This window comes from Lissotriton vulgaris, chromosome 1_1 (genome assembly GCF_964263255.1).
Source record: "Lissotriton vulgaris chromosome 1_1, aLisVul1.2, whole genome shotgun sequence".
Classification (NCBI taxonomy): domain Eukaryota; kingdom Metazoa; phylum Chordata; class Amphibia; order Caudata; family Salamandridae; genus Lissotriton; species Lissotriton vulgaris.
Window position 1 is genome coordinate 733480751 of NC_141685.1, and position 22071 is coordinate 733502821.

General features: G+C 48.0%; 1 protein-coding gene across 1 annotated transcript in view; it reads right to left on the reverse strand.

Moving 5' to 3' along the window:
• Window positions 1-22071, reverse strand: part of AXDND1 (axonemal dynein light chain domain containing 1) — a 570869-nt gene that overhangs the window by 326875 nt on the left and 221923 nt on the right. The window contains exons 11-12 of the mRNA XM_086955354.1: window positions 8071-8175; window positions 2187-2307 (exon numbers count right to left, since the gene is read on the reverse strand). Coding sequence (XP_086811480.1) covers window positions 2187-2307; window positions 8071-8175 — 226 coding nt within the window. The remainder of the gene's footprint in view (window positions 1-2186; window positions 2308-8070; window positions 8176-22071) is intronic.

Genomic DNA, 22071 nt, shown 5'->3' on the forward strand with positions numbered 1-22071 from the left:
AATTACAGGTTTTCTCTATGGCAATAAAAGATTGTTGTATGACAAATGTTTACCTCTCTCTTTCTTCCTTAGGGGTTGGAAGAGTATAGGTGCTACAATACAAACCTATGTAATTTCAGCATTTTGACCATTGTGGAAATGTTTTAGGAGATATATATATATATCCTAAAACATTTCCACAATGGTCAAAATGCTGAAATTACATAGGTTTGTATTGTAGCACCTATACTCTTCCAACCCCTAAGGAAGAAAGAGAGAGGTAAACATTTGTCATACAACAATCTTTTTATATATATATATATATATATATATATATATATATATATATATATATATAAGCTCAATAAACCGACAAACTTTTTCACCTACCTGGGTCTGTGCTCCACGTTTCTTTTCGTGAGGAGAGAGCGCCTGCATCCTGCTTGTGGAGTGGAGTGGCAGAGATATATGAATATATAGGTATATATCCAACAAGTTGTCCTCGAAATGATAGACAACCATGAATGGGAAATGGAGTCCCACATATTGATGGAATATGGCACCCGTACTCGTGAACAAGCAGCGGACGCTGCAAAACGCATCGGGGGGGTTGTGCCAAATAAAACCTCACTAAGGAGCGATTTTGGGCCTCAGCGTGTTGTCTATCATTTCGAGGACGACTGTTGTTGGATTTATGGGGGTTGGCGAACCCTGCTGGTCTCTTTTTCGCCGATTTCGTTGGATATAGGTATATATATGTATTTTCTATATGCTCCGGGATCCCGCACATAGGCGGGGATTATTCATAGATTATGACTATTGGTGAGTATCCCCTGGATGAGAAGAGTGGGTTACCCTACACCCACCAGCAAAAAGCAGTGTGATACACTGGTGGAGGCACCCAAAGATTTCATAAACTGAATAAGGTACTTGCATAATGTAGAGTTTTGGTTATGTGCTAGGCTCCATGCAGGGAGGGAGCAGCATCTATTAAATAGGTTATTACAAACAGTGATGCAATAAGAAAGAGAATTATGTATTTCTGACACACAAAAACTTCTTAGGCATGGGCTGCTACATCTGGAATCTTACTCAAGAGAAGATGGATGGAAGTATTCAGAGCCTTTAGATGAAAGGATGTGGGTTGATATATCAGCAGACCATCCTCTTTTAACCATAATCTTTCATTTAGGCGGATACGGGAGGTGTAACAGGAATCCTTCCCCGAGAGGAAATGTTTGCTTTATTAGGAACCCTTCCTTTAGGGGTCATCAGTTGGTATATCAGTAGAGTCAATGTGACAATAATTCTTTCTCTGGAAGGGTTAGGATTATGTTAGATTTATCAAGCACTCCATATGATAAGGCAACAAATGAAAAACATCAGAAGTTTCTTTCTCAGTGACAACAAAGACTGGTTACCTAGGAGCTCTCTGGTCTCAGACTTCAAAAGCTCCACTCAAAGACCAGATTTTGTATATTAGAGGATCCTCAATCTAAGCAATACGGGAAGCTCCATGCTTTGAGGTGACAGTTTGTATTGAATGAGCGCCCCGCTCTGAAAGGGCAAACGTTGTCGTATCAGGGATTCTTTCTTCTTTGAGAGAAAACGCTTGTGTATCAGGGGCAGGGCCGGACTGGTCATAGCAGGTGTCCGGCGTTTCCCAGTAAGCTGGAAGGGGTTGGGGAAGGTTTTGCAGTTGTCGGGGCAGGTGTTGCTACTGGGTGCCAGTTTTGCAGCGGTGCTGCATTTTCGTCCCCCAATTACAAAAGCAGGAGTACTCACACTTGCCCCCCAACCCCCCCACCCCGACAACCTTCCCGGGAAGGTCCGACAAAATTGCCAGGGCTGCTTTGGGTTCCCACTTCGACCCTGATCAGGGGCTCCCCACTTCAAGAGGTACACATTTGTATTCCACAAAAATTGGCATGTTAGACGTTCCTTGAGCCAAGAGGACAAAGGTTTAGGTACGAGAAATTCTGTAGCGCGATAAAACACACTGGTCTATCAATCGCTCTGCACTGATTAATGTACTGAAATGAATGTACCAATCCTTAAAATAGGATAGTATATTGAGGGCACAGCTGGTATATAATCGAGCACATGAGGTGAAGAAGCATTATTAAACTGGGCACTACTCAGTGGATTTTTGGAGGAGGTGGGCGAAGGAGCAGGCTGCTTTTGGCTTGAATGTATACTATGCTTACCTTTTGTGCCAGTCTGTATGTGGCGGAGCTCCAAAGGTCTCTCTCCTCAGTCAGCTGTGCCAGCCGGGTCTCTAGGCGCTGCCTCTGTAACTCATAGAGCTCCCGATATTCCTCCAACATCCTGAGAGAAACAAACAATAACCTCTTACTGTTCTTAATACTTGATTATGACAGAAAACAAGTGATAGGCTTCCAAGTCATACACCACTCATAAACATGCCCATTCTTTCAATACATGTTTTATTGCATTTAACACATGTATAAAGCAAGGACTTCACCCCATTGGCAGTGGAAAGGGTTCCCAAATATCAGAATTGTAAAATTAGAGTTATTTCCCTAAAAACAGTAATGTGGTTAAGATTTTTTTGATAGACAGCAGTGATTTAAACTCACATCTCCTCCAAAGGGGGGAAGTAGTCTTTGTTCTCACCTGCCTTGGACTGCACTTCTCTCCTTTGTTAATATACAAAATACAATTTCTCTTCATTTATCAAACAACCCAAAGCTTCTCGGTTCGATTTCCCTTGGTCCATAAGTGTCGGATTTCCAATGTCTAGGGGTAATTAAATGTGTTTAGCATCCTATGTGTCATCTTTTATTCATTAATTCTGATGCAATTCTGTCAGAATTATAAACAATTTGGAAGTAACAATTTTAGTAAACATTCAACTTTTTGGGTACTTTTTGCAGGTTAGATGTGGTCTCTTTTTGGAGAATTAGACATTCATTAAGGACTTGGACTTTTTTTTAGTCTCTATATGAGAGGGTGACCATTCAACTCAGGGCCGAGCTGGCTGTAGCAGGCACCAGGCTTTTCCCCAGTGGGCCGGAAGGGTGGAGGCGGGTTTGGACCTGTGGGAGCCAGTTTTGTTACTGGGGGCTGGTTTTGCATCAGTGCCGATATATCAGTCACTGTAACACAAGCGGGAGCAGCGGAGCGATGCTTCTGACTAGCACCCCGCCTCCTCTACCGGGGCCAGTCGAGCAGTTTGCCAGGGCTAGTTGCTGTTCCCAGTCCGGCCGTGATTCAACTAGAATGCTCTAGAACTACTGCTGTGTGAAGAGCGGATGAGGCAAGTATAAAGGTGCAGCCTCACCACAAAATGGTTTCTTAGTAATGCCTCAACTACCATTAGGGTAGACGTTGAAGTGCTCGGGATTACTTTGGGAATTAGAGTGCAAATATAAGTTACATCCTAAAGGAGCAGGGTCAGCGGTGTGAGATTCTCCACTCTTTCCCCCCAGGGTATGCGTATGATCTGTTCTGACAGTAATGGAGAGGGCTACTTTACACAGCATTCTGGACAGTTCCTGCTGCATCCAGAAGTTATGCTGGGAAACTGCAGGCACTGTGTGGAGTTCAGTACTTCCAGAAGAAGTCCTGTAGAGGTACCTGTACCTTCAAATGAAGTTGCCTGTTGCCGTCAAGGGGACAGCTGAATAGATGGCAGCACAGCGCCAAGAAGACTGCAGTTCCATTGACCGCAGATCACCCAAAGAGCGAATTCTGATGCTGTGCGTTTTTTAATTGACCTCTGAAAGCCTTACATCTTGGTTTCTCCGTCTGTCTGAAGGACAAACCACCCTTCATTGGAGAATCAAAATTACCAGAGGTAATTCTAGCCTTCTGATGCAAATTACAACAATGAAAGAAAATCAAGCCAATAAATCCGTCTCTTGGAACGGTCTACCCTCAGAACTAATACTCAGCCCTAACTTGTTATCTGCATAAAAACAGCAAAGACCCATCTATTTATTCAAAATGTACCTCAATGTCTAACTCTGCTTTTCGGCCTCTAGTTATCCCCTCCATGGTGCCTGTTGCTGTATGTCTCATGTTTTTTAACTTTCTGAACTTCATTGTCGTGTTTCTCCTCTTTCTCATCACATCTATGATACGTTTTGCTGTATTATCTAGTTTCAAGTAAAGCGCCCTGTCGCCCTTTTAACTCGGTTCACCATAAACAAAAAAAATAATAAATAACGTTTTTAATAGATTACCGAGGACAGGTTCCCTTTGGATTTAGGATGACAATTTCTCTGCTTTCCGTTGTGACGTCACTCTGAATGAGACCTGCTGCTTCAGACGCACACAAATGAGCCAGCGCATTTTCTTTGGGACAAATGAATTCACTTGAGAATTACTTCTGGAGAACAGCTGTTTTCGTCTTATGCAAGAGAGTTAACTTTTCCTTTTTTCGGAGCAATATGAAATAGGCAGAGGAGCTTAAATATAATGGCGTTTCCCTGTAGTGAAAAGTTCAAACTGTGGTATTGCCAGTCTGTTGCAATGGAATTTACACCTTGGATTTAATGACACCTAGATTTCTCAGTGCATGGAAGGTACAACAAACGTTATTTTAGGATTATTGCTTGAATGTTCGTATTCTTATTAAAGAAAAAAGACATCCCCCACATTTCTCATTGCCAGAGCTGCAAAGCTCTTTATCAGTGGCCACGGGAAGAGTTGGGTTGCATTTTGTCTGCAAGCATCTGTCCTGGCACAGAGACTTCATAATACTATATGGTTCACCAGGGGCTCAGAGGGAGGCTTTGACACTTTGTCAAAATATTTCTAAAATCATTAGACTGTGAATTTTCTTTTCCCGTGTGTTCAGATCTTCATGGGTACCATGGGGACGTTCGAGATCAATTCAGAGTTTTGATTATGTGTTATTTCTTCCAGGCAAAGATATCTGGTGTTATTTGTAGCTTACTATTCTAAGCTTCTATCCCGGTTGACATTTACACAGAAAAAGAAGGGGTTGTGGAGGAGAGATGAAATTGACGCAGTGTGACGTGTTGTGAGAAGTGATTTGGATACCTATCTGAAATTGATGTGCCATGAGAAGGCAATCTTGAGGTGTTCTGACCAGGATGAGTTGGGATGGGTAGTGTTTGAAGAACACTTGGTCAAGGGAGCGTCCTGTTTCCTGGGTGGGCAAGTTCCATCTCGGGTGGTGATCCTAGGAAACTAAAGGCCTGGTTTATAGTTCAGCAGTCAGGTTACTCTGTCATTAATATTACGGCTATCCCGTGCCATTGGATACAATATACTTGTAATATGCGGTCGGGACATCTGTCACGTTTGTGACAGAGTAACTTGTCTGCTGAACTCTAAATCAGGCCCTAAATACTGAGTTTCTGTTGTGAAATTTAACCTGACATTTACCATTTTTGGAGTGAAAGATTGAGAGGAGTTGATTGGGCAGGTCTTTCATGAAGTAGGAAAGATTTAGGCCCAATCAAGAGTTTGGTCCAGCTTTCGTTGGACGAAAGTGACAATCAGGATGCCTGTGGATTAGGTTCAAGTGGTTAAATTGTGTTTGAAGAAGGGTTCATGCTATTCAATTTTTGGGATGCAAACCACTTTTTCGCATGCCGCTTGTTTCTTGCCCATCTCCACCAACACCACCACCAGCTTTTTCCAAATTTACCTTACTCTTTTTATGTGCAAGTTATTGTTAATTTCTTTATTTCATTTTTGAATGGTATTACCTTTACCAAACGCAAGGATATTCCTGTCACCGCATAGATCCTTCACTCTTCTCCCCTAACTTCCTAAACCAGTCCCTCTTCAACTTTTCAGCCATAAATCCTTCATCGTTAAACACTTAATCTCTGAACCCTTTCGCCCCAAATATTATACATTTCAGCCATAACTCCTTCACTGGCCACACTTAAAACCCTTCAACCATAAACCCTCAAACCATTCACCACTAAACCCTTTACCCTTAAGCCCTTCACCTTCAGAGCCCATCCTCACTCTACAGAGGCCGCGCTAGTTGTGGCCTCAGACGGATTGTGGATGAGGGGGGCCGAGCGGCTCTAATTCTTCTTGACCTCTCAGTCGTGTTTGATACAGTTAAGCACGAGGTTCTTATCAATCGGCTTCAGAAGATCGGGATAGGCAGTGCAGCTCTTGCCCTTCTCAGCTCTAAACTAACAAATAGAGTACAAAGGGTTTAACTGAATGGCTTTAAATCAAAACTTTTCTCTCTTCCCTGCGGGGTGCCTCAGGGTTCTTTCTTTGTCCCCGACGCTATTTAACATATATATCACTCCGCTCTTAGAGTTTATTCAATCCTTTGGCCTATGGCTGTCTCCTACGTCAATGATGCTGAAATCTTTGTCTCTACTCCAGAGGACGAGGGTCTTACAGCCTAAACCAGAATCACTACCTAGTCAGGTTTCTTTTTGGAAGCAGAAGAACTTCTACAATTGAATATGGACAAAATTGAGGTGATTCTTTTGGGCAAAAACACAGATTTTCGGAATTCAACTTGTTGGCCAGCAGATTTTGGTCTACTACCTACTCCTATCTCAGAGGTAAATAATCTTGGAGTGGTTTTTGATGATCTGCTCAGTTTTTCAGAGCAGATCAATCATATCACTTCCTCTTGTTTCTACATTAGCAGGTACTGAGAAATGTTTTTCCATTGATCCCCTGGACCTTCAAAAAACTATTGTGGTTGCTCCCATCCTTTCTAGAATTGATTATTGCAATGCTTTATATTTAGGTATAACGAAAAGCTCATTAGCAAATTTACAATTATTGCAAAATGCTGCAGCTCAGCTGATCTTGAAAGTGCCTCCATTTTTTTTCCATCACTAAGGAAATACGGGACCCTCATTGATTACCACTAATTGACAGAGTTAGGTTCAAATCTCTCTGCATTATTCACAAAGCTCTGTATGAAAGGGGTCCTCACCATCATCGAAAAAACGTTCACTGGTACTGTCCGCAACAGTCCCTATGGTCTTCATCAGCCAATCTGATAAAATTCCCCAAGAAAAATAAATCTAGATTGAAGGCATGCGCTATCTTGGCTGCAAACTAATGGATTCTATTCCATTGGCCTTAAGATCTCAATCCAGCTTGCCATGTTTCAGAAAACTGCTCACAACTTCGCAACTTAAAGTAAAAGGAGCACTTGAATGCTAATAGCTGGTTTCAGAGGTTCAACGTAAGCGCTAACACACTTAGTATTTGCGCACTCAATAAAAACTTTACTTTCTTACCCCTAAACCCTTTACTTTTTGCCCATTCATCCATATACCCATCAACCTCCACCCCGTAATGCATCACCTCTCATCCCTAATCCATCACCCTTCAACCCTAAACCCTACACCCTGAAACCCACTATCCATCACTGTTCACCACTATGCACTTCACCATGCACATCTAAACCCTACAGACTTTACCCTTAAATATTTCCCTCTTAAATCCCCCACCCCTAATCCCTTCACCCTAAACTCTTACTCTAACCCTATGTTAAAACATTTTACTCATATTATTGCAATGTTTTTTTAATGCATACCTTACAATGAAATGACAGAAGATGAGATGGCTGAAAATTAAATTGTAGTCCACGGAAATGCCCATGAGAAAACAGTTTGACAATGAAATGGAGGCAACAAAATGGCATGCTCCATGTTTCTGAAGCAGAAAAGATGGAGTCATGAGCAGCTATGCCATAAGAATGGTGCCCATTCCTGAATGAATAAAACCCTTGGGAGGATAGTCGCAGGAGAAAACCTACCCATTCTGGCTCCTCACCCTAAGAGATGTTGTACTAGAATGGGACCCAATGAATGGAGAGCAAGAAAGCGCAAACACTTGTCTAAAAATCAGCGAACTGGCAATGACTGTGTTCTCCCCAGGACAGCAATGTGCCCTGAACATAGTATCTCAAGTAAATTGCACAAGATCGCTGAGGAACATGGCACAATATTTGGAAAAATCACATAGCGCTAGCTGCAAAAGAATGTTATGAAATGGTGCTAAGACAGCCTTTGCTCCCAGAAGTTGATGCATGATGTTCTTGCAAATGTATTTTGATTCTCCAAGGTATATTTTGCAAACATTAGGTGAAAGACTCACTTGACATTCCTCCTGGACTCTTCGAGAGACAGCGCCAGTTTTTCGCGGGCGTAATTTGCTTCTTTGCTTACCCTTAGATCATGTTCTCGAATCTGGCCCAGTTCGCTAAAACAAAAGACAGCACACATGTATTATTACCTGGAACAGGAACAGACAAAATCATAAACATTTGAAAATGGTAGCAGACAAAGTGCATGAGGACCATCTAGTCCGTACATTTCCCTCTGTTGTCACTCTGTAGACTGTAGTTAGTTTACCCTCTGTTCGTATGCCAAAATCACTCTGCTATACTTGTCCTAGGCCTTTTTAACTCTGCCAAAGATTGTTCCTCAATGTTTCTGCTGGAGGGTTGTTCACTTACTTACATACATCCCGCCCTTTCTGTGATGAACCTTCTACCGCCCTTTCTGTGAAGATCCTTCTTGTGCTGCATGCAAGCTTCTGTTTCCTTTCCATTCCTTCATGACTGTCGATTTTTTCTACCCGTTCTTGTATATTTTTGCCTTTGGCATAGAACGTCACTCATGCCCTTGTTTATTCTCATCTATAGTTTCTTCACTGCCAACTATGCTCAAGGGCATGCAATAAAGGTTGAGGAAATAAATCTTGGGGCAGACTCATATAACATGACTATGTTCTTGTTGCTTCCACCCATAAACAGTTATGCCTGGCTGCAGGGCCTCGGTGTGGCAAGCTCAATGCATTTAAAAAAAAAATGCATGGTTTCATGTGACATTCTCCCACCTGCCTAGTGTATCTTATACATTCCCCTCCTCCCACCAAAATAAATGCCTGGGCTCCAGAAAACCTCATATTAGGACGTTGCTCTGCCTTTCTTTCTATATCGAAGTAATGCTGCTAGGCTTGGAAACATTTCCTATGCATCTTTTGGCTTTGAATGATCCGAGGGATGCAGAGAAAGGAAAAGGATGGTAGGGAAGCAGCACTTGCCTTGTGTTAGAAGGTGGTTCTGACACTCTGGGCCGCCGGGATTTTTTCGTTTTTTGAGCACCTATTTGTTGACCTTTTACTGTGGGAGAACCTCATAAGTTGGGACTCATCCAAAGTGAACTCATGATGAAAGAGACTGCATGTGGATTTTGCTGGTGTCCCCCTAGCTTGACTAGGCCGCTGCGCAGCAGCGGGAGTAAGGGGCACCGGGCTGGTTACATGCAGACACATGTGTACCGGCATGTGCACACGTGTACAGGCTGCGCAGGGGAGATTCCTGGCGTGCGCAGCCCAGGAGCAGCTACAAAGTGAATGGTGTGGCAGGACCTATGCAGAATTGGGTGGTGACATGGAATAAGCTTTGTACACTGGGAAGAACATTCCAGGGAAAGTCAGTGTGTTTTACTACTGCTTTTGGGTCATCCAGAAATGCTATACTTCTCTGAGTCAGCTCATAACCAGGGCCTGGCTGGGGGCTAACTCTGCCAGGCTGATTTAACGACCTTCCCCTCCAAGCCGTGGCCTCAGAGGCCCAGCCCAGCACAACAAGCATTCCAAGGGCGAGGTCCTCCACTCCAAGAAGAGAAGATGGGTGGAGCTACAGGTTCATCCATCAGTAGCTGACACCTGGTGCCAGACACCAGGCCGCTCTGGAGGGAAGGCAGCCTGGGGGGAAGGGGCTCTCAGAGACCATGTGGCAGGAGACCCTGGACAGCGCCATTTTGAACAAACCCAGAGGTCTGGGCAGGAAGGAGGGAGCAGGGGCAGAGCAGTAATGTGTCACAGTGTGATAGGGCAAACACAGACTTCCTGCCAGCCCCCTCCTCAAATCTTTCAAAAAAAATTACACAGGAAGAGGGGCTCTCTCTGGGGTGTAGTCAGCTGAGGCAGAGAGAGGGTGCTGGAGCCTGGTGCAATGGGCAGTTGGAAGGAGGAACCCCCTGACTGTTCCAGGATCCTGAACAGCGCCAGGAGAAGAGACCAGGGCCAGTGCACAGAAGCAGGTGCCTCTGCTCAGGGTGAAGAGAGGCCCAGGAGGAGAGCCAGGCGAAAGGCTGGCGCAGGGAGCCAGTGAAGACAGCTCCCTGCTGAATCCCCCCTCTGTGTGACCAGGAGGGTGAAGTAAAGTGCTCCCAGTGGCTGGGGTGCGCCACCAGGAGCAGGAAGAGGCCAAGATCACCAAAATCGGACCCCTGGGGGCTGAGATATGCCCCCTAGAAGGTAGGCGAGCTTTGACCTATGCCATGACTGACGACGAAGCGCGTGGGGCTCCGCCGCCGGTCCAGAAAATGCCCCAGTGGTGGGTCAGGTCTGGGGGCTGCCCCCCAAAGAAGTGAAGTCGGGGTGCCCCGTCACGCCCCAGTGAAGGTACCCTGTGGGGTGCCAGGAGCCCACCCTGGCCCCCGCCAAACATGAACCCGGGGAGCGGCGTCGCTCTCCCTGTGAAGATGTGCAAGAGGGAGGGGACCGGCATCCCAACTCTGGGTCCGGTCTGTGGAGGAGGAGGTGGGGAGCGCTGTCGCGCCCCCGCGGGGAGGTCTCTACGGGCCCGAAGCAAAGCCGGGGAGCGCCGCCGCGCTCCCCGTAAAGAGGTGGTCGCGGGGGGCCAAGAGCCCACCCTGGCACCCGCAGAAGAACACAAATCGGAAAGCAGAGAAGGGGCCCGGAATCCCAGCTCTGGGCCCCGGCGGAGAAGGCAAGCCGGGGAACACCGTCGCGCTCCCAGTGAAGAAATATCCAAGGGGTCCAGGGCCCCATCTCCAGGCCCCTGACGTGCAGGGAGGACGGGGGAGTGCCGTTGCACTCCCCCACAGCTACCAGGAGGATGGGGGAGTGCCGTCGCACTCCCCCGAGGTCAGCGCAAGTGTCCGTGTCTGTCCGGGCATACCAAATCTTCCCTGCTGGCTCCCGTGTCAGCACGCGAGGGTGCTGGCAGGGCGGCGGGGAGCAGGCAGGGGCAACCGGGGGTGGGCTTCCTGGGCTGCCCTCCAACGTGGTGGCATGCGGGGTCCCGGGTGGGACCGGGAGCCCGAAAGGACCAAAAAGGGGTGAAAGGGGCCCGGGTGGGACAGGACAGACGAAAATAAGTTTATTGGCCAGGGGTGGGCTCCCTGGCCCGTACGACTCACCTAGGGGTCCGGGTGGGACCGGACCCTCCAACAAAGGCCAGAGGAGGCCAGAGGCACACATCGCGGCTCTCCCCGACGCAGCGGGAAACACGCTGCTATGATATTCAAGAGAAGAGAGCAATCACCCCATAATGCCTTGCAGTCCTGGACCTGCCTGCAAACAGCATTTTATTAGCATGTGGTGGCCCCAGGAGGACAAGGTCACCACCAAATATGTGCAAAGGTGTAAGGGGAGCTGGAGGAGCAGCGCAGTCTCCCCCAGCACAATGGAAGGGAGGTCCCCCCCCCCTAAGTCCCATGGGGACTTGAAAAGAATAACCCCTCAAGGGCTCAGCCAGCAATTCAACACCTTTTGGGCTTGAACTTTTGTTCTAGAGCTGGGGGTGTAATGAGAAGTGCGTCTAGAGATGAAGGGCTGAGTTGGGGATGTCTAGAAGAGAAGGGCATCTCCTGGAGGTGAAGAAGTGTAATTGCATCAGAAATGCATTCACTAACGTTATTTCTTTTAGAGGGACTGAAATTCACATGTGTAATGTGAAGTACCTGTTTAAGGTGATGTCATAAACAAAATGGGGTTTGGTTGCCAGACATTCCCGCTAGGGTGTCTAGCTGAATATGCTTAATCATGTGTATTCATCTGTGATGCCTTTAGGGGCTGTAATTGCAATGCATTCTAATGATCCACAAATGTGATGAGTACTGTCATTCTAAAGTGATGCCTAAACATGTATTCTTGCTGCTGCGCTTAGGTGAAGAACCCAGTCTGCTAGTCCTTAAGATGTAGAGGTGTATACTTCATGGTCAGTAGGAAATGCTCCATCAGGGCTATGTGTCCCCAAGGCAGGGTTACCCATTTTTAAGGCTTGTTGAGATAATGGGGTGGGTCGCCACTGGGATGGTGCCAGTGCGCAGGGCCCTCGCTCCAGGTTATGTTCAACTAACTGCAGTGGGGGCAAGATAATGTGCATACATGGGAGTGGTGGTACTAGACCCCACCCCCCTCGGGAGGGGTGGAGATGTTATGCAATATCATAAAGTAATTCCAATAGCTTATGTATATTTGTAAATTGGTGGATAGTATTGAGTAGTGTGTGTGTTTAATAAATTTACTCTTACTTTTATAAAGCAAAGTAGAGACTCGACAATCAATTATTGAGTAATATTCCTGCGCACCTGCAAATGGTGATTACTAGCCCACACCCACCTCCCTTGAGTAAGCCTCAGACTGCTCTGCAACGCTACCCTCTGAGAGTCAGGTGCTACAATTTGGTGTTTGGTTCCCAGTGAAGGACAAATGTAGTCATGTTATTTGTGCAGGCCTCACAGATACTGCCTCGTTTTCCAACAACTTGCATCTGATTTATTTGGCTTTGTGAAGATCTCTGGACAGGCAGAGAATGGCAGTAGTATGCAGTGCCATAGCAGTATCTCTCGCCTGATTCCTTTGGAGCGCTGCAGAGCTGCAACAAGCATTTTGAAGTGGTTCAAGAGCAGCAGCCTGAAGCCCTGTTTCCCACAGGTGTCTAGAGTTTTGGAAGCAGATTAAGGAAGTCCTGATAGCTACATTCCCCCAATGTCCTTAGAGACTGTGGACCATATACACAAAGAACAAATTACTTAACTTTGGCAATATTCTTTCTGGTGGATACTCTTTCTAACCACAGATTCCTCACCCTGTGAGTATCCCCGGGTGGATCCAGAAAACTCAAAAGGAATGCTCCTGTGCTCAGTAGGTTCCGCCACGCAATTCTGCATCAATGCTGTTTCACACTTGAAGTGAGGAACGGAGTCATATATAAGCACCATCCTTGAGCACTGATATCAGTTTTTTATGGGTACGTGCATGCCCTCAAATGCAGAGCCAATCTGTAAACTGAAACCACGGAGCATTTTCCTGAACTGGGATCTTTTTTGAAGAAAGAGGCCATACCACAAAATGGAGAGGCAAGGGGGAGGTGCTTAACATCAGTTTTTCCAGAAATAAATTGGTATAGGGAGGCTGGATCGAAAGGGCCTTATATTCACTCACCTGGTATGAGGATGTTATCGCAACCAAGAAGACTGTTTTTCAGGTGAGACCATGCAATGGACAACTGTGCATTGGTTCAAAAGGGGTACACATCATTAAAGTGTGAACATTTAAATCCCACTGTGGCATCACAAAGGGCATTGCGGGAAAATATGTTATAAACCTTCAAGGAAATGCAGGACAACTGGTGATTTTGACAAGGATGGTTGGTCTGTCAAATGTAGATAGGCAGGTAGGGTTGCCAGGTAACCTTTAACTGTGCCCAGAGCAGAACCTTGCCGGACCAAATGCAATGGAAGCAACAACAAATCTGACGGTTTTGCCTGCAACAGGTCCAACTGGCAGGTACTGCACCAAGCCAAAAACTTGCCCAAGTTCCCTGCATCCACAGATTTCGTGGAAGGGCGCCTGTCTGTCAGGATGACATCAACAACCTCAGAAGAAAAATAAAAGGAGATCAACTGGAGCCAATGTAACGTCAATTGCGATGCATGGAGGTTTAGGTTGCACAAACTCGGGTGCAAGACCCTGCCCTGATGCTGCAATAGACGGTCCTCCTGAAGAGGCAGCTATTGGAGAACAGATGCTTAAGCCCAAAGTTTCTGGGTGCCACACTGTCTTAACCCAGCACGGAGCCACAAGTATGACTTGGGCTAGGTTATGCCTGATCATCTCTAGAGATTGAGACAGGTGAGGTAGTGAGGGGAAGGTATACAGAAATTCCGTGCTCCACACTAGGCGCAATGCATTCCCAAGAGTGAGCCTTCTTGGGAATTTAGGCACGCAAAGTGTTAACATTGTGAGTTCTCGGTGGTGGCAAAGAGATTGAGCCAGGGTTCTCCCCATTGCTGGACCATGGCCAGTGCTACATCAGAGTGCAACTGCCATTCATGATCCAGTAAGCGTCGCTAGTTCAGTTTGTCCACCATGGAGTTTAAAGATTCAGCCAGATGGTGAACCACCAGGGAAATCCCCCGATGATTCAGTCAGTTTCAGAGGCTCAGGGATCTTGCCACCCTTCCCTGCTTTTTGCAGTACCACATAGCTGTGGTGTTGTGTAGGAAAGTGCATCTTTTGACATGGTTACCCCTGGAGCATGATGTGATTTTGAATGAAAGTGCACTGGGTCCCTGCTAACCAGGTTCCCAGTGCATATCTCTTCCTGAAAACTGTACCACGGTTCGTACAACTTCAGCAACCCCTACAAGTTCCTAGTAAATGGCACACTTGGTACCTAGTATATATCTTAGGATTGACACTCTGCACTCCTCTTTTTTGAAAAAACGAATCTAGTACTCCTTCTTTCTAGGGTCTGTCGTTTGATCTGACTGGCTCAAGTCAGTACCATAACATGTAACATAAACAGAGAACTGTCTGAAAACGACGCACTTTTCACAAGCCCCCGCGGGCTGCTCTATACACCACAATAATCTATAGTATCAACTGTTGTAACAGTGCATTCAACCAAATTATAGACAAATTATTTTTTAGCATTCAAAAAACAATGAAAATTATTCAAATGAAGAACATCTTTTTTATTTGAAGTTTCCTTGTCTTGTGGTTAGTTCTTCAATCTTGGTACATTACTTCATGTACATCATTCATCTTTTTCAGTAGATCCCAATGCATTTCGGTATAACAATACCTTCATCAGGGGAATACTATAAACAAAGGCAACTAGGGCATTGGTACTGAAGAGGGTCTACTAGGTCTGCAGCACAAAATGTGCCACCCTGGGGACCCCTCACCAAGACCATGCAAAGAGCCATTGCAGGGTGCATGTCTTGGTGCAGAGAAAACTGAAGAGTAGATGTCCACAGACACTGCATGAGGTATAGTTAAGTCACCCCTACTGCAAGCCTTATTGCCCTAAGGCAGGGTGCTCTGTATCCCATGTGTGGACATATCTGAATTAGCAGACATGACTCTACAATATCTAAGTCCATTCCTGGCTATTGTAAGTGACCAGGGAAGCCACAGAGAGTACATGGGTTGGATACTTGTCATTACAAGTTTCCTAGCTCCATGATGGCTTCACTGTACCCTAAGAGTTTGGTACTAAACATCTAGTCTTAATGAAGTCTCACTGATTCCAGTGTTGGATTTATTAATAAATGTATATAGGGGACACCTTAGAGGGTCCCCTGAAAACCTATCAAACACTGGTGTGGTCTCTGACTAGTCTTAACCAGCCTGCCACCACCAGACCAGTTTCTGACCTCATAGGGTGACAGCCAGCGCTCTCAGAGGCCAGAAACAAAGCCTGCTCTGGGTAGAGGTGCTTCACACCTCCGAGCTGGAATGGCATTCCAGGGCGGAAAGCTTCAAAGGCGATGCCACCTTTTAAATGCAATCCGGGCATCTGTAGATAGTGGAGGATGCCAAACCCCCTGTCCTGCTCCACATTCTGTGGGAGAAAAGGTGGGAACATTATTTAGATTAGGAGGTGTGCCCATATTGAGGCAGCACCACTACTAAGGTGGGGCAGGTGATGCGGACCCTACTTTTCCAATTCCTCCATCTTGAGATGGCAGGAATTAAACTATCAAGACTATGGTAGTGCCCCTTCCCACAAGAAGTGGTTGTGAGAAGTTGGCCCGATATGCAACGTTCGCTATTCTAGCGACCGCTATGTATCGTTCCAACGACCCTTATGGTGTTTGGTTGTAAGTCAACCTATAGACCAGCTATCCTAGTAGCGTGGATACGAGCAGTCTAAGGCTAAAGACTCGAGAGGGCGCGTTAAGCCAGCTGTTTACCACACATGTACCCCTTGAACACCCAGTGAAAGGACACCACACAAGTGTTATGAAAATAAACAGTATATTTATTAAGAATCACAACAGCCCTGTACTCTTTATGAGGACAGGGTACTAAGCACAAACCAAATCTCTTTAGCAAATACTTCAAGTGCACAGTTTAAAGACAAGTGTCCGAGGACACGGAAAGGTTAAGGCAAGTCGGAAGCGAGGGACTCGGGACCCTAGAGTAAGGAGGCTATGCAGGCACCGAAATGCCGAGTTACCTAGCCACGAGGGCTGCGGCTGCACAAGTCTTACAGGCGTCGGGGTCTTCGCTGACGAGCCAGGAGCCGGAAGAAAAGGAGTTGCTGGCCGGCGACCAGGGTTGAATAGTTCGTAGAGATTCATGGAACCTGAAAGCAGAGGGGACCAAGTTCGTACTACTAGCCAGTAGTTAGAGGGTACCAGGAAGGCACCGGTTGGCCGTCACCTCGACCAGGTGAGTGGGCGACGCTAGGCTCTGCAGTCTCACGGACCAGGAGGCGTTATCGGCGACCACGGTGGAGGTGCGAGCTGTCCCACGACGGATGTCGCTGTCGGCGTCTTGAGTGGACCAGGAGGGTCCGGGGTGCTTCTCAAAAGATGGAAGCAAGGGCCAGTCTGGAGCAACCAGACCGGCAGTGTTGATTCTTGGTCGTCGTCACAGAAGGGCACAAGCCAGCGGCTAGTGACCAGACAACGTGCTGAGCAGCGAGCAGAAGGGCCCCACGCAGATCGTGGAGATGCTGGGAGGCTGCACTTCGGTGCTAGAGCGGCTCAGGGTCGGGGCTTCTCGGACCCCAGAGCACTCACCAGAGAGTTATCTCGATGGTCGTGCTGGTTTTTAAGAGCGTGCAGGTTCTGATGATGGCCGGTCCCTCGAGGTCTCGTCGCACCCACAGATCACAGCTGAGCTGATGACGTGGGTAGAGGTCAGAGGTGCCAGGGAAGCCGGTTCTCGTCGAGCTGGGCCGTCGGATTCCTTGAGGAAGGACTTACAGCAAACCGCAGAGTTCTTAGATGGTGCCCGCTGATGCAGGGTGACTACTCCTTAGTCACAAGGGAGAAATCTTAAGAAGAGTCTTGAAGTCCTTTCGTAGAAAGTATTCTTGATTCAAAGATGATCTAATTTGGAAGGGTCCCCGCTCCGGCCTTTATCCTAAAGAAAGGGGTGGGTACATGACTAGGTCCTGCCCTAAGGGTGGGACCAGGAAGGGGGGTAGTTACACCCCTCTCCCCTGCCGGACTTTCCCCAGGCCAGGGCTGTCGCCCCTGGAACTGGTTCTAACCGGCAGATGCGTAGTGAGCACCGGGGTGCCACTCCGCAGTCACCTTCTCGCAAAAGCCCTACCTACCCAGAATACACAAACCCTGTCTGGGACGGTGCGAACACCGCCCTCGACAGGAAACCCTTTGTCCAAGTGCTCCTCGCTGGAAGGACTCCCAGCAGCAGGAGGTCAGACTTGTGTCTGTGGTGGCAGCATCCATTTTGTGGAGCTGAGGCCTTCGTTAACTTTAACCGGGGTTCACAGTTACGTACATGTCGTGTCCCTCTAGAAGGGCGGAATGCTAACCTCGTCGCCAGAGTTGGTGAGAGGACAGCATCCCGATTCGTATGACACCTTACTCGACATGTCTTGATAACGCGACACCGAAGTTACCGATATGGTACGCGTTATCATGGAACAGCCATTGGGTCTTGATTCCGCAAGCTGCAACCGGGCTCGGCTCGGGCCAGAGCTTAGTTCACACGAGCCCATGCACTCTGCCTTCAGGATTGTCAAGGCCTGCCATAGGAGTGACTGATAGGGACTCGGGTGTCCATTGGAGGGTTAGATATAGGGCTACTATATCTAAAGCAAAGGGTGATTACACGACTTTGCCCCAGCTGTCATGCAGCCAGTTGTGTCAAATTTAGGAGGCCAGTCAGGGGTGGCATAATACATGCTGCAGCCCCTGGCGGCCCTGGATACACCTACGCCCTGGGTTACAGGGTCTGATAAGGTGGCCCAGTACCAATTGGTATATGCACCTAGGGTACATCTCGTAATTTAGAAAGAGAACAGCCAGGCTGTGGGTCTGATTGGCAGGCCCACAGCCAGAGAAAGTCGTAAACCAGTGAAACAAAAGCGAAAAATCTGGGTGATCATGGGATTGCAGACCCTACTCTCCTACATGACCCCCCCCCAAACGTCGGAACAACTAACTAACCTTGACCAGGTAAGTCTTCTTGTTCTAAGTGGAAATATCTGGAGAGCCCATCGGCATTGCCGTGATCAGTACCAGGTCTATGTTCCACTGTGAAGTCCATCCCCTGTAGGGAAATGGACCACCTAAGCAGTTTGGGGTTTTCACCCTTCATCTGATTTAGCCACAAGAGGGGCTTATGGTCGGTCTGAATCTTGAAGTGAGTGCCAAACAAGTATGGCCTCAGCTTCTTCAGGGCCCAAACCACAGCAAAGGCCTCCCTCTCAATAGCTGACCAATTCTTCTCTCTAGGGGTCAGCCGTCTACTTATAAAAGCAATGGGCTGGTCTTGACCATCAAAATTCAGTTGAGAAAGAACAGCTCCCACACCCAACTCAGAAGCATCTGTTTGGACAATGAATGGTTTGGAGTAGTCCGGACTCTTGAGGATAGGCGCCGTGCACATGGCCTGCTTTAGGTCATCGAATGCTTTTTGACAGCTCGCTGTCCACTGAACCTTTTTTGGCATTTTCTTACTTGTCAGTTCATTTAATGGTGTCACGATGGACCCATAGTTCCTGACAAACTTCCGGTAGTATCCAGTCAGGCCCAAGAAAGCTCGAACCTGAGTCTGGGTGGTTGGAGGAGCCCAGTCCCTGATTGACTGTATCTTGCTCTCCAGTGGCTGAACCTGACCTCCACCGACAAGGTGGCCCAGGTACACAACCTGTGTCTGCCCTATCTGGCACTTGGTGGCCTTGATAGTGAGACCTGCTGCTTGCAGTGCCTCTAACGTCTTCCGCAGGTGGACCAGGTGATCCTCCCAGGTGGAGCTAAAGACAGCAATATCGTCAAGATACGCCGCACAGAAGTCATCCAGCCCAGTAAGGACATGATTCACCAACCGTTGGAAGGTGGCAGGTGCATTTTTCAGACCAAAGGGCATCACCACGAACTGATAATGCCCACCAGGGGTTGAAAATGCTGTCTTAGGTTTGGCGTCCTCAGCTAACCTGATTTGCCAATACCCAGCTGTCAGGTCAAACGTACTTAAGTAGTTGGCCGAAGCCAGCCTATCAATAAGCTCGTCTGCCCTTGGTATTGGGTGGGCGTCAGTCTTAGTGACTGCATTGAGACCCCTGTAGTCTACGCAAAACCTCATCTCTCTCTTACCACCCTGGGTGTGAGGTTTCGGCACTAGAACTACGGGACTAGCCCAAGGGCTATCCGAGGGTTCAATGACTCCCAGCTCCAACATTTTCTGCACCTCACTTTTGATGCAGTCTCTGACGTGATCAGGCTGCCTGTAGATTTTACTCTTTACGGGCAGGCTGTCACCAGTGTCGACCTCATGGGTGCACCAATCGGTCTGACTGGGTGCCAGAGAAAACAGATGTCGGAACGACTGAAGAACCTGTTTACAGTCGCTCTGTTGATGGTCGGAGAGGCTGCCGCAAAAGACAACACCATCTACCGAGCCATCGTCAGGATTCTGAGAGAGCAGGTCGGGGAGAGGGTCACTCTCCTCCTCCTGTCCCTCATCTATGGCCATGAGCAAACTCATGTCCTTCCTGTCGACATATGCTTTTAGCCTGTTGACATGAAGCACCCTGTGGGGGCTCCGGGGAGTTCCTAGGTCGACCAGGTAGGTGACCTCTCCCTTTTTCTCCAGGATGGTGTGGGGCCCGGACCATTTGTCCTTGAGTGCTGCTGGGGCCACTGGCTCCAACACCCACACCTTCTGCCCGGGCTGGTAAACAGTCAAGACAGCCTTTTGGTCATGCCAAGCTTTTTGGAGTTCTTGGCTGGCCTTAAGGTTTTCGGATGCCTTCTCCATGTATTCAGCCATCCGCGAGCGGAGGCCGAGCACATAGTCCACTATGTTGGCTGCAGGCTTTTTGAGAGGTCTCTCCCATCCTTCCTTCACCAAACACAGGGGTCCTCTTACAGGATGCCCGTACAAAAGTTCAAAAGGGCTGTAGCCAACCCCCTTCTGTGGGACTTCTCTGTAGGCGAACAAGAGGCAGGGGATCAGGACGTCCCATCTACGCCGAAGCTTTTCCGGTAGTCCATGAATCATCCCTTTTAGGGTCCTGTTGAATCTCTCAACAAGCCCATTGCATTGTGGATGATAGGGTGTAGTGAACTTGTAGTTGACACCACATTCCTTCCACATAGCAGTTAAGTAGCTCGACATAAAGTTTGCACCTCTGTCGGAGACGACCTCCTTAGGGAAGCCCACTCTGGAGAATACTCCAACTAGGGCTCTTGCCACAACAGGTGCTGTAGTGGTCCTAAGGGGAATAGCTTCAGGATACCTGGTGGCATGATCCACTACCACCAGTATAAACTTGTGCCCTGATGCTGTCGGTGGTTCCATGGGACCGACGATGTCGATCCCCACCCGTTCAAAGGGCACCCCCACCACAGGCAGTGGTATAAGGGGGGCCTTTGTCGTGCCACCTGACTTACCACTGGCTTGGCAAGTGACACAGGAGCGGCAAAACTCCTTGGTATCTTCGTTCATGTGCGGCCAGTGAAAGTGCGAGACAAGCCTGTCCCACGTTTTCGTCTGGCCTAAGTGACCTGCTAAGGGAATCTCGTGGGCCAAGGTAAGTAGGAAACCACGCTGAGACAAGGGGACGACCAGCCTCCTGGTCATGCCAGGCTTGGGGTCTCTTGCCTCAGTGTACAGGAGTCCATCTTCCCAGTATACCTTGTGGGTACCTGTGGCGTTCCCAGCAGCCTCAGCAGCAGCCTGCTGTCTGAGGGGTTCAAGAGAAGGGCAGTCTAATTGGTCCTTCCCCAGATCTTCCCTTGAGGGTCCCCCTGAGCCCAAGAATTCAACTTGATCAAGTTCGAACTCTCTCGGCTCAGTTTCCCTCAATTCCTGTAGGTCAGCCTCCTCTGAGACTTGATCCTCGACCTGGGGCAAGGGGGAAGGCGCAGCCTTAACCCTACTGCTCTTTTTCTTGGGAGGTGTCTGGTCCGTTGTTCCAGGATCCAGCACCTGTTCAGTGGGGCATTTCCTGACCTGTGACCTAGTCACAGCGAACACATGTGCTGGCAAACCTAACATTTCCATGTGAGTCCGGTGCTCCACTTCTGACCATTGTGACGACTCCAAATCATTGCCCAACAAACAATCCACTGGGAGGTCTGGACTAACTACAACCTTCTTTTGGCCAGTTACCCCTCCCCAGGAGAAAGCTACAATTGCCATACTGTGATTGGTAGTGACATTGCTTGCATTGGTCACCAGGAATTCTGTACCTGGCATGATCTGTCCAGGGTCCACGAAGTTAGGCGTCACCATGGTGACGCTGGCACAAGTGTCCCTATAGGCCTGAGCCATCTTTCCATTTATAAAAGGCGTCTGTCTGTATTTGCCCAAAGTATTGGGGCTTACGTCAGGGGACACGTCCGCGTCCCCGGTACTGACAAGGACAGCCTGAGTGAGTGTGCCAACTAAGTTGTCACGCCCCTCAGAACCCAGGGTTAACCCTACTAAACCCTTGGGAGGCGCACTACCACTGCTGACTGTACTAGGGGGCACAGGTGCCTTAGGGGCTGCAGTGGCAGGAGTCTGCCCTCCTCCTTTCTTGGTGCACTCACTAAACCAGTGAGACTTACTTTTACAGTACTGGCACCATCGTTTGGATTGGCCTTCTTTCTTCTTTTGGGGAGCCTGACCCCCACCCTCTTTGGGTTGTTGGGGACCTGTCGAAGACTTCTGGTCATTTTGTTCCCCCTTAGAATCTTTACCCTTCTGGTCTGCTTTCTTCTGACCACCTTGATTCTGGCCCTGGTTCTGTTTAACTCTCGTACGAACCCATTTGTCTGCCTTCTGCCCCAATTCTTGAGGAGAGGTCAGATCCGAGTCGACAAGATGCTGATGCAACAACTGGTTCTGACAATTGTTTAA